The sequence below is a fragment of the Gouania willdenowi genome, chromosome 14, assembly GCF_900634775.1.
Source record: "Gouania willdenowi chromosome 14, fGouWil2.1, whole genome shotgun sequence".
NCBI classification, from domain to species: domain Eukaryota; kingdom Metazoa; phylum Chordata; class Actinopteri; order Blenniiformes; family Gobiesocidae; genus Gouania; species Gouania willdenowi.
The window spans coordinates 32,238,483-32,250,917 of NC_041057.1; the positions used below are offsets into that span (position 1 = coordinate 32,238,483).

Sequence of the window (12,435 nt, forward strand, 5' to 3'; positions counted from 1 at the left end):
ATTATTCATTAAACATTACAAAATACACAGTGGTGTACACAGACTGAACTACAGTACTAAACACAGCATTAAACACAGTATTACATAACACCACACATAGTCCTACACACTGTACACACAAAACTGAAGATAATACTACACAAATCTATGCACAGTATTACACAAGTACTACTCACAGTAGCAGTGGTGTGTGGTAACAAATTAAAATACTTCAAAATGTGTCTTTTACTGAATTACTTTATACTCAGTTCACTTTTATTTTCACTTCAAAACTTTTTCTGAACAAAGTCATACTTTTTCCTCCACAAACCATTTCCCATGAAGCTGTGAAACACTAACAGCCAGCAATGTGTGGTCAGTTTGAAAGAATTTGGCAGATTACTTAATTGTAGGTGGGTGAGTGTTTTCTAACTCACTGGTCTAAGAATATATATATATATATATATATATATATATATATATATATATATATATATCCCTATGGGTACCCTTTCACATTTATACCAATACCCAGGAATCGCTATCAGTACTCAACTACTAATTTTGGGTACATTTATTTGTGTTTGTGTGGTAATAACTGCTAAATAATAAAATCTAAACATTATTTACTTATAGATACATATATATCAAAACAATAATCAACTGTTTGTATTGTACCATCGCAGTTGTTTCATACGATGGCGTATTAGGGCCACATACGAAGAAAAATCAAAAATCTGGGCACTACGAGATTAAAGTCGTACTGTTTCGAGAATAAAGTTGTAATTATATGAGAATGAAGTCATAATTTATGAGAATACAATTGAAATACAAACATGAAAATCTTTAATTACAACTACGCAGTGTCTTTTCTTAATAATGTGCAAATTAAAACTAGAGGCAGACCGAACAATCGGAATGGCTGATTTTAGCTATCACCGTTTAACTAACATCGGTCAATTGTTTGGTCAGGCTATAATATGTACAGTAACTAATGTGTTACTTTGGTTGTTGCGTGAACATTTTAATTCATCCAGGTCTACTGTTTGAGATTTGAACAACTTTATTTTTAAGTATTGTTTTACATTGCATTCTATTTGCATAAGTTTGCCTTTCCTTATTTATCTGTGGCTTTACAGTATTATGTTGACAGTGTTACTGATTTGACTTCCTTGTTTTAATTTTGCAATTTTTGCTTCTTTGTCTTAAATCACATTTTGAGTATTATAAGAATTTGCGTTTGTATATCAATTTCAGATATCGGTCATCAGTGATACATTGAATCGCTAAGGCCCAATATTGGCATGGGCCCTAGAAATCCCATACTCCCATAATCTTCCTCAGATTAGAAGTTCTCACACCGCTGATGTTGCACTTTGCGTCGCAAATATTGCAGCGAGCATAATCTGCATCATATTTTGAAAAGCAGAGTCATAAACTTGCTGAACCTACAGCTACTAATGTCATTGCAAAGTTGTGCTCATGTCTTACATGAAAAAAAAATCTACTTTTTTCACTCCCTATGAGTCACAAGGATGCGTTTAAGTACCTAAACATGGTACGGTTTGATTTTACATGAATGGGTACCAGGTCGTACCAACCAAATTTGGTTGGAATTTTGTGAGAGAACATCAGGGGAAAAACATCTCAATGCTCTACACTATGAAGACGAGAGTGAAGAGAGGGAGTAGACGTGCTCCTCCAAGTGTAACAGATCTGTATTTTTCTAAGGTATGTCACGACGCTATCCCCAATCTACCTAAGTACAAAGTAAATGGACTTGATTTATAAAAATGGACTTGATTTTATATAGCGCTTTATCACCACACTGAAGAAGTCTCAAAGTGCTTTACACATCAGCTCATTCACCCATTCACTCTCACATTCACACACCAGTGGTACAGGACTGCCATGCAAGGCGCTAGTCGACCATAGTTTAATTTAACGTGTTGTTTTTTTATGCAATTTATAGACTCATTAGCGCCACCTAGAGTTTGTAACTTTTCAGTGGTTTGAACTAGCTTAATGGCATTCAGTAAGTATATGCAGTGGACCGTGACTAGCAAAAATGTAATTTACACCCATAACCTAAATTGAACAGGAAGTCTGCAGTTTCAAATTTAGCTAACCCAATTTGGCACTTTTTCTCAATGTTTGGCCAAACCACATCATCTTTAAAAGCGAACTCCTCCTAGAGCGTCATAATTTTCATATTCAATTTTATTCTTGACAAGTTGGAGACAAATCATCTGCAAAACGGTGCGTTTTTACCGCAATGTCAGGCCTACAGGGGGTGCTAAAGTTTCATCAATTTTAAACTAGAATTTTTTGAATAACTCATTTAATGAAAACCCAAAGTCATGAGGAGAAGGGAAAACGCGTTCCGCATGCAATAACATGACAATTCACGCGACAAGTCTTACTGCCCCCTGGTGGTGATGGAAAAGCACTTTTTTCATTCTATAAAATACATTGTGTTTACAGTTTTCAACACATACTTCCCAAATGTGCTGAAAAATGCTCTGGACAAGTGGATGATCATTTGTCAGGACGATGAGGACACACTTCCTGTGGCTGAGCACCATTCCCCAAAAAAGATGGATTGGAGTAGTTAGAAATTTTTGCAAGTGACGAAATCTGCCATGTACAGTATGTTAAGGGTACAAAAACTTCAAATGTCACAACATTTTTGTAATTATTTTTTTCAAAATTGGCTCTCTAGCTCCCGCTTGAACTTTTTAAATTAGCAGCCCCAGCGCACATTTGCACTAGACATCCCAACATTTACAGACTTATGGGATCCTCTAAGACGCACAAAAAAGTCTCCTAAAGCCATATTCTATAACCTGTTATTTTTAATCAAAAGACATTTTTAATCTGATTTAATGGACTCACATTTTAGCCTCTAGCTTTAAGAGGAATCATCACAGAAACCTGAAATTTGTTCAGTTACTGTACTGGTTAGCTTAGCTGTCTGTAGAGCTACATACAGTATATGTTTATAAAATAACATTAATATAAATCTAATATTTACAAAACACCAAGTTAGATTACATCTACCAAAGAGGAAGATCAAATTTATTACAGAAAAATCTAAAGTCCTGCTTAATTAAATTCAACTTTAAAGACTTTATCAAGTGCAACCAAAAAGATAACGACCTATTGTTACTGTGGCAGGTGTTATGGCAATTATTATATTCATCATCATATCGTCAAATGTGTGTTCATGTGTACAGTTTGTCATGTTTTAATACATGATGACTGCATTACTCTTTGCACTTTTGAACAGCTGAGTCATGTTAGATTAAACAGTACAGATCGTATTGTATCCACAGTGCAACTCACTGTGTCTGCTGAAGGCCAAACACAAACTCACATGCAGATATACTCACACACACACTATCAAGGACAGATAACAGTGGCACCAACCTATCCTCCACCTCCACTGTTGGGAGCATCTGACCCCCTCCTTTCCTTTCTTTCAGGGTTGGGACTTTTTCTCATATCTGTATGAAGCTTAAAACTGTGAAAACTGTTGGTCAGTCATGTATATCCTGAGCCAGACACAAGACCTTTTGAACCATCCTGCTTAGTACCTGGCCGCCTTTACTCCCAACAGGATGGGACACCTTCTTTTGTACTCTTTTTCATTTAGTTTATAATAAATCCTTTTTTATAAAATCATCATGCTTCGACTGGACAATATTATTCAACACGAGCAATAAATCATGTCTCCAAATGAGGTCAACCGCAAATTTGTCGTGACACAGGTTAGGGTCTGGTTGTGGTCTCTCTCCACCTGTCTGTGTGTATGTTTAAAGGTGTGTGTTTGAGGATCGCGGCCCATAGGACTTCCACTGCCTTAGACCCAGAGATATTGATCTGACAGTAGGATGAGAACATATGAGAAGACTTGCACTGTTTTTTGCTCTTGAAACCTTTTTAATCGTGGATTCAACAAAATAATCGAATATAGTCAGGTTCTCAGGACCAGAGCCAGGTTGACGAGGACCTGAATAAAAATCTGAACATTAGAGACGCTTCTGGATCTTCAACTAAAACCAGGAGCTGCTCTGATGTTCTAAACCTTCATAAAAACCTTCCCCATGGTGAGTCCAGGAACAAATTCTAAAGGTTTGTAACATTCCAGAAACTCTTAGACCCATAACCTTTAACAGACTGATAACTTCAATAGTTACTCGTTTCTCTGAGCCAAGGTCAAAGGTTAGTGAGTCATTAAGTTGATAATGGAGTTCAAACCTTCTGAAAACAGAATATCTGTGGTTGAAAGTCAGGCTGTCAGATTCAGGCTAAAGGATGAGGTCTAACCTTCACAAAGACAGAAGTCTCAGAGACCACATCCTCCTGTCTGTCAGATGGAGTGAATTACTTTAAAAGAACTCAAACTTCTTTCCTGAAGGATCTGCAATCAAAGACCTCCTGAGATCTCAGGAGTTCTAGCCCTGGAGAAGGTCAGAGTCCTGGTCCGTTACCGACGTGTCCTGAAGCTGTTCTAGGAGTTCTGGATTCAGATTCCGGGTCTCTGCAATTAGTCGTTTTACTCCGACCATCCACTGGCTGACCTCAGTCACGTGATCAACCATTAGCGAGCGATGGATCTCATTGGCAGAATCCCAGTGACCAGCTCGTAACTCTGGAAGACAAACAGGTGAAAAAGGGAGACAGATGAGGGCCAGAGGGTTGAGAGACATAGAGGTGTGTGAGGGACAGGTAACAGACACTGACAGGTGAGATACAGACAAGTGGCATAACAACAGGATGGTCATTCCATGACATTTCAACAAATGGCCCATGCACTAAGGTCTCAAAAACCTCTTTTTTACCAATTGTTCCATGATTATTCAATAGACACACTGTACATATTTAGTTTGATCAAATGAATACTTATGGAGATATGGACAATTTAGTGAGGTAGGTTTGTGTTGATTTTTGCACATCCTTATATTTTTTTCTTCCATTTTCAGCTTCCAAGATCTCAAAAGTTGCATCACATAGGAAACTGAAATTTGGTAAAACAACACAACTCCACCCACTCTCTCAGAATATATAAAAATATCTGCTATACATCATATCTGGTGGACATGCAACTCCTCAAAATTAGAAAAAGTTTGTCGAGGATTTGGGTCTGGAACATGTTTGGTTCTTCAGTAAACAACTTAGCCTATGCCTCAGATCCCTGTAATGTGATCAGTATAGAGCTATGAACATAGACTGTTCACATCACTGATGATTAGTCACATTATGCATTGGTTCTTGGGTGACACGCTCTGGAAATATGAAAGATAACTGCATGTGGGAATGTACGTCAGAAAAAATCTGATCTCTCTTTTAACTTATAGTATAAATGTTACTCTTTCTTGGGATATAAAACTATTTTTATTTATGCGACTTCATTTTTGTTTTGGACCCTAACTTTGGGTTATTTCATCACAAATTGTAAATCCTTTAGTTTTATATGAGGCCACTGTAGCTTGGCTCTGTATCTCATTATCATTTATTGTTTATTAGTTTTTCATTAGTAACCATTGCATTAGAAATACATTTACTTTTGAAAACATATTTATTATGAACAAATGTCTCATGTTCTACATTTACTCTTTTTCTGGGGTGTTATTTCTAATTCTGACTTTGTGAGGTACAGCTTCTCGTAATGGAAGCATATGTTAGCTTCTTTGTAGCTTCAAACCTGGTATAGTGATCCAAACTGTTGAAATGACATGGAATGACCCAGGTGAGATACAGACAAGTAGCATAACGACAGAGATGTAGAGCACTGATATATCCTACTTAAGTCAAAGAACTGGTACTTGATTGAAATTACACTTAAGTACAAGTAAGTCATACATAAAATACTCAAGTACAAGTAAAAAGTAGCTCAATTAATTTACTTAAAGTAAAAGTTACTACGGTAGTTACTTTCATCCCCCATGTTTATTGTTGGTAATAAATCTTGGTACGGTTCCCTTACATACAGTAAACATCTCATGTAGAAACTTAAAAACGGAAGAAATTAAATCTACTACAATTTGAACTTCATTTCTTTTCCACAAAGGCATCTGTATAAAATAAAAGGTTTGTCAAAATGTACAATTACTTTTAAAATAAAATAACACCAATGAATTTGAATTAAAATAAAAAGATTCTCAGGTTCTATTCATTTATAACCTCTAATAATCATCAGAGCCCTAAAAACGCTCACACCAACCAATCAGGTACATTAGCATCAGACAACCTACGTGAAGAACAAAGTGAGCTATGAACACTGAAACGCTCTGTGTGAGACTGACTGGCACCGCTACATGTGCTTTTTATTGTGAGTCTCTGATGAAGTGAGCAGCTGTGTTTGGTGCTTTGCATTTTCAAAATATTTTTCTTCATTGTATTTTTTTTAAATATACAGTCAGGTGGGTGACAGACAGGTGGCTGACAGACAGGTGGGTGACAGACAGGTGGGTGACAGACAGGTGGGTGACAGACAGACAGGTGGGTGACAGACAGACAGGTGACAGACAGGTGAATGACAGACAGGTGAGTGACAGACAGGTGAGTGACAGACAGGTGGGTGACAGACAGGTGGGTGACAGACAGACAGGTGGGTGACAGACAAGTGACAGACAGACAGGTGGCTGACAGACAGGTGGGTGACAGACAGGTGGGTGACAGACAGACAGGTGACAGACAGGTGGGTGCCAGACAGGTGAATGACAGACAGGTGGCTGACAGACAGGTGGCTGACAGACAGGTGGCTGACAGACAGGTGAGTGACAGACAGGTGAGTGACAGACAGGTGGGTGACAGACAGGTGGCTGACAGACAGGTGGCTGACAGACAGGTGAGTGACAGACAGGTGAGTGACAGACAGGTGAGTGACAGACAGGTGGCTGACAGACAGGTGGCTGACAGACAAAGCGGGTAGTGGTTACCCAGACTCAGGGCCTCCATTCGTCTTCGCACAGGTAAACTGAGTTTTCCTGCCCTCCAGCTGTCGTCCAGGAGGAGGAGCCTCTTCTCCACGTCATTGCACACCTGATCCTGCACGAGAACATGTGATACTGACTAAGGTTAGGTGGTCTACCATGTGATACTGACTAAGGTCAGGTGGTCCAACATGTGATACTGACTAAGGTCAGGTGGTCTACCATGTGATACTGACTAAGGTCAGGTGATCTACCATGTGATACTGACTAAGGTCAGGTGGTCTAACATGTGATACTGACTAAGGTTAGGTGGTCTACCATGTGATACTGACTAAGGTCAGGTGGTCCAACATGTGATACTGACTAAGGTCAGGTGGTCTACCATGTGATACTGACTAAGGTCAGGTGATCTACCATGTGATACTGACTAAGGTCAGGTGGTCTAACATGTGATACTGACTAAGGTCAGGTGGTCCAACATGTGATACTGACTAAGGTTAGGTGGTCTACCATGTGATACTGACTAAGGTCAGGTGGTCTACCATGTGATACTGACTAAGGTCAGGTGGTCTAACATGTGATACTGACTAAGGTTAGGTGGTCTACCATGTGATACTGACTAAGGTCAGGTGGTCTACCATGTGATACTGACTAAGGTTAGGTGGTCTACCATGTGATACTGACTAAGGTCAGGTGGTCTAACATGTGATACTGACTAAGGTCAGGTGGTCTAACATGTGATACTGACTAAGGTCAGGTGGTCTAACATGTGATACTGACTAAGGTCAGGTGGTCTACCATGTGATACTGACTAAGGTTAGGTGGTCTACCATGTGATACTGACTAAGGTCAGGTGGTCCAACATGTGATACTGACTAAGGTTAGGTGGTCTACCATGTGATACTGACTAAGGTCAGGTGGTCTACCATGTGATACTGACTAAGGTTAGGTGGTCTACCATGTGATACTGACTAAGGTCAGGTGGTCTAACATGTGATACTGACTAAGGTCAGGTGGTCTAACATGTGATACTGACTAAGGTCAGGTGGTCTAACATGTGATACTGACTAAGGTCAGGTGGTCTACCATGTGATACTGACTAAGGTTAGGTGGTCTACCATGTGATACTGACTAAGGTCAGGTGGTCTACCATGTGATACTGACTAAGGTTAGGTGGTCTACCATGTGATACTGACTAAGGTCAGGTGGTCTACCATGTGATACTGACTAAGATCAGGTGGTCTAACATGTGATACCGATTTTGGCGCCCTCTACTGCTCACCTTGACTGACTGTCTGCAGGTGGCAAGTGCTCGGTTCAGCGATGACAGCACAACCTCCACGTCAGGCTCACACTGCGTTTGGTCACCGCCCCCCTCCTCCTCCTGACTTCCTGGTTGCACGGGAGGTGTTGTGGTTGTTGGAGGTCCAGCTGTGAGGAAACCATCAGACCTGTTGTTGCCATGACAACACTTCATCATGAAGCAGTTTTGCTTCTTACCTTGGAGACGAGGGGGTGGAGCTAAAGAACAAGGGGGCGGGGCCAGAGGGTTGGAGCTGAGTGGGATTGTTGGTGGGGCTGCAACACCTAAAGACCAATTACAGAGAACATAAGTGAGCCATTATTAACTTTATTGATAAAGTCATTACTTTCAATAACTTTATTCATAATTTCTTTGTTTTTGCAGGTGTATATTTATTTCTCTGTGAACAGTCAAACTCAAAAACTAATGGACGGATTTCAGAAATATCCGAAATGTGATAAGGAACAAGTGATTAGATTCTGGGGATGATTAAGATCAATATCCTGAAGCTAACATTCAGGTAACAACACAATATGGGAGTCTTTGTGCTGAGTGACTACCTGTGTTCAATCTGACAGCCTTTCTGTTTAGTTTTAGTCCTAGTCTTTTAACTAAAATGCATCCACGTTTTAGTCAATGTTCACATGTAATTTTTTTCCCCAATTATAGTCTAGTTATTGTCACATTAAAAATATATAATCGACTTTTAGTTAACACTGGTGGTTTCTAGTTATTTTTTTAGTCCTTATAAGTTTTATTTAGTGTTTCAATTTGATCTAATGTGGGCTGTACAACTCAAATCTAGGCACATTGACCTAGTAATAATAATAATATAATAATAATAATATAATAATAATAATAATAATAATAATAATAATAATAATAATAATAATAAAACATCAATATTCATTAAAAAAATAAATAAATACAAATAATTAGATGTCAAAATAATCTGTGCATCATTCGTTCATTCGTTTTTCATTATGTAACAAAAACATGAAAAACTCAAAAAAAAAACACTCATCATTTGTTTCCAAAACCAAAATGAAAAAATGGAAAACTTCAAGCTCTTTTGCTTTGGTACAGAAAATGGAAAATGAACACCGTTATTCATTTTCTCCATTACCGATTTGCCAAAGTACGTGACCCGGAAGTGTACTGTCATCCGACGCTAATGGCTATGCTAACGGCAGTTCTGCATGACAAGATCGCTGCTTCCAACTGTGCATCAAAAACGTGTCCTTTTCGCTTTAGCTGGTGCTGGGCACAGAACCTCCTGATGGACATATCAGAGGATTTAGAGACTCCTAAGTGTTGCAGAGCTAAAGATATCGCGGGATGTGTAATGCTTCACGCACTTTGGAAAATCTGGTCACGTACTTTGGCAAATCGGTAATGGAGAAAACAAATAAAGATGTTTGTTTTCCGTTTTCTGTACCGAAGAAAAAGAGCTTGAATTTGAAAAACAAGGCGTTTTCCGTTTTTCATTTTGGAAACAAATATCAAATAATGAGTGTTTTTTTTCATTTTCATGTTTAATGAACAGCTAACAGAACTAAAAGATTACATGCAGTGTGTTTTACTCTCAAAGTGGGACCAGACTTGTACCGCTGACAGGCCATATTTTGCCTGCGGACTGCATGTTTGACACCACTCTTCAAATTCACAGTCGTGGTGGATGTGTTACCTGAGCTGGTGGGCGGAGCTGCTCTCCTGGTCAGGTGACCCTTCTGTTGTCCTCGAGCATTTTGGAGGTTGTAGGAGAATTGAGGCGGATCGTTCCAGCCTCGCTCCTGGTTACCTTGGCAACACACACAGCTCAGGTGAACTGATAATCGCAGGAACAAGGCTAATGTTTTATTGCTACCATGCTAACAGACCCCTGACCAATGAGCTGTAGAACAACCTAGACATAACACTTTGTGTGCTTGTTTTTAGTCTCAAACTGATTTTTAAATATAAAATACAACAAAAGAGAAGACAAAAATAAAAAGGGACAGCACGTGTGAGTGAGTTCTGTAGTGTGTATGTAAAGGGGAAGGTCGCACTCAGTGATCATCAAGCTGTACTTTTAATAATGTTCTGAGAAGTAGTGAAAGCAACAACTCCAAAAACAAGTATTTTAAAACAATATAAGCTAGAAAAAAATAATATATATACATATATTAGGGATGTAACGATTCACTCAACTCCCGATACTAGCGATGGAACGAGTAATCCTAAGGCAGTTAAAAATCGATTCAGAGGTATCACGGTTCATATCGATGTTCTGAAAATTGAATCGCAGTACTTTTTTAAAACAGCAGAGGGTGCTATATATTTATCCTTCTCTTGTCCAAATGCTAAGGCGGCGGGCGGAATCTGCTACTACTTTCTTTGAGGCCACCTTCTACTCTTAAACATGTTCATAAATGATTCCTTACCCCTTTAGCACCGAAAGAATATCTGTAATATTTTGTGAATATCTGTAAAAGTCACGTTTTTCTATTAGCTCTGTCTGCTAGCATAGCATCTCTTCTTCACTGCACAGAATAGGTGCATCCCAACCTAACACTGGGTTACCAGCACCCTCTGCTGGTCCAAACAAATATCTGACGTAAATATAGTGCAGACTGGTTTTTTTTTTAAAGTCCAATTGTTAAGGCACAAAATACATTTTCAGTTGCACTTTTAAAAAGAAAAGAACTATTATGCAGTTTTGCATTGTTTACAATAGAACCAGAATTTAAATTAATAGGCTGCTTCTTCATTTTTGTTATTCCTTTATTTAGTTCATTCAAGATTTATTTTTAGTGAAATTGCATTGTTTTGAAAAGTTTATCAAGGGATTCTTTTGACAATGAAAATTAAAGGAAAATAGTACAGTATTTTCTAGTTTTTTCCCCCCAAAAAATATTTTGCGGCCTATGTTTCTGGACAAAAAAGTACTGCGATTAAATTTTCAGAGCATCAATATGAACCGTGATACCTATGAATCAATTTTTAACTGCCTTACGATTAAACATTACATCCCTAATATATATCGATATAGGCGGTATTGTGATTTTCTAGATTGCCAAAAAACTTCATACATCTTGAATCTCGATACATTGCTCAGCTTTAATATGTATAATGATCTGCTATGAAAAAAAAAATAAATAGAAAATAAATAAATAGAAAATGAATCCCAACCGTTTCATCGGCTAGGATTTAGTGATTACTTGAGGTGACCTTTCTTCTTTATGTCTGTTTTTACCAGCGTTTATTAATAATATTAACTTCTAGGCAGAGAAAGAAAGCACCTTTACCTTTAGTTAACTGCAAAACTGGCAAATAAATATTCAAATCAACCAAATCCACATTAAGCCATTACAGTAATGTAAAAAAGTACACATAGGATGGTTCAAAATAACATAAATCATAACATTACCTATTTAAACATAGAATATACAACATAGTGTTTACAATGCTTTTGTTTTCTTTGTTTACTTAACCGTCTTTGTGTGGTATAGCCTAATGATGACATTAGGATATTATATTCTTTTTTTGTCATTTCTGAAATATATTCAAGCAAAATATAAAGATTATTAGGAAGAAAACGTAGTTGAGGTCTTTAGTGTATAAACCGCATGCTGCTTTACTTTGTTGTCATTTTCGATCATGTAGTTTGTAATGTGTTTTAAAAAAAGGAAAAAAATGTAGATAAAGTGAAAGCTAGTAGCTCAAACGTGGCACTTCTGTAAAAACACGGCACTTCCTATCAGCAGAGCTAACTGTTAGCATGATTAACTTCTTTATTTATACATTAAAGCTAATTGTCACTGACATTAATGATCTCCTCAAAGAGTCTCTAAAGTGTCTGCTCACTCACCGGGTTTCATGTACATGTCCTCCATGTTATTATAACGATTTCTGCATTTCTTCCGGTCAGGGCTAACAGAAGCTAATGGCTAACTTCTCTTCTTCTGTGGTATTCATTGGCAGAGGTTTTCAGCAACACAAAGCGTGCATTACTGCCACTTTCTGGGAGGGAGTGTTGCTAAAGCGCTACGCGAGTATACATTAATTTATAATAATAATAATAATAATAATAATAATAATAATAATAATAATAATAATAATAATAATAATAAACAAGGGATAAATTCAATCCTTTTGATCCGTTACATTTTTTAATCGTTTACTTATTATTACCGTTTTCGTTATTATTATTATGATTGCTAATAATGCAATTAT

General features: G+C 37.8%; 1 protein-coding gene across 1 annotated transcript; it reads right to left on the minus strand.

Moving 5' to 3' along the window:
- Positions 1 to 3,898: 3,898 nt before the first annotated feature.
- Positions 3,899 to 12,205, minus strand: LOC114475498 (steroid receptor RNA activator 1-like). The gene is made up of 6 exons (XM_028466359.1): positions 12,071 to 12,205; positions 9,908 to 10,021; positions 8,418 to 8,504; positions 8,200 to 8,348; positions 6,924 to 7,032; positions 3,899 to 4,633 (listed from the first exon to the last, which is right to left on the minus strand). Exons 1-6 carry the CDS (start codon positions 12,093 to 12,095, stop codon positions 4,437 to 4,439), a joined length of 681 nt encoding a protein of 226 aa, XP_028322160.1. The 5' UTR covers positions 12,096 to 12,205; the 3' UTR covers positions 3,899 to 4,436.
- Positions 12,206 to 12,435: the final 230 nt, after the last annotated feature.

Coding starts and splice junctions, on each gene's coding strand:
- LOC114475498 (XM_028466359.1), bottom strand. CDS start 12,095: ATGGAGGACATGTACATGAAACCCG. Junction 7,033..8,199: donor CCTGCAGACAGTCAGTCAAG/GTGAGCAGTAGA, acceptor GTTCTCGTGCAG/GATCAGGTGTGCAATGACGT. Junction 4,634..6,923: donor AATGGAGGCCCTGAGTCTGG/GTAACCACTACC, acceptor TTTGTCTTCCAG/AGTTACGAGCTGGTCACTGG.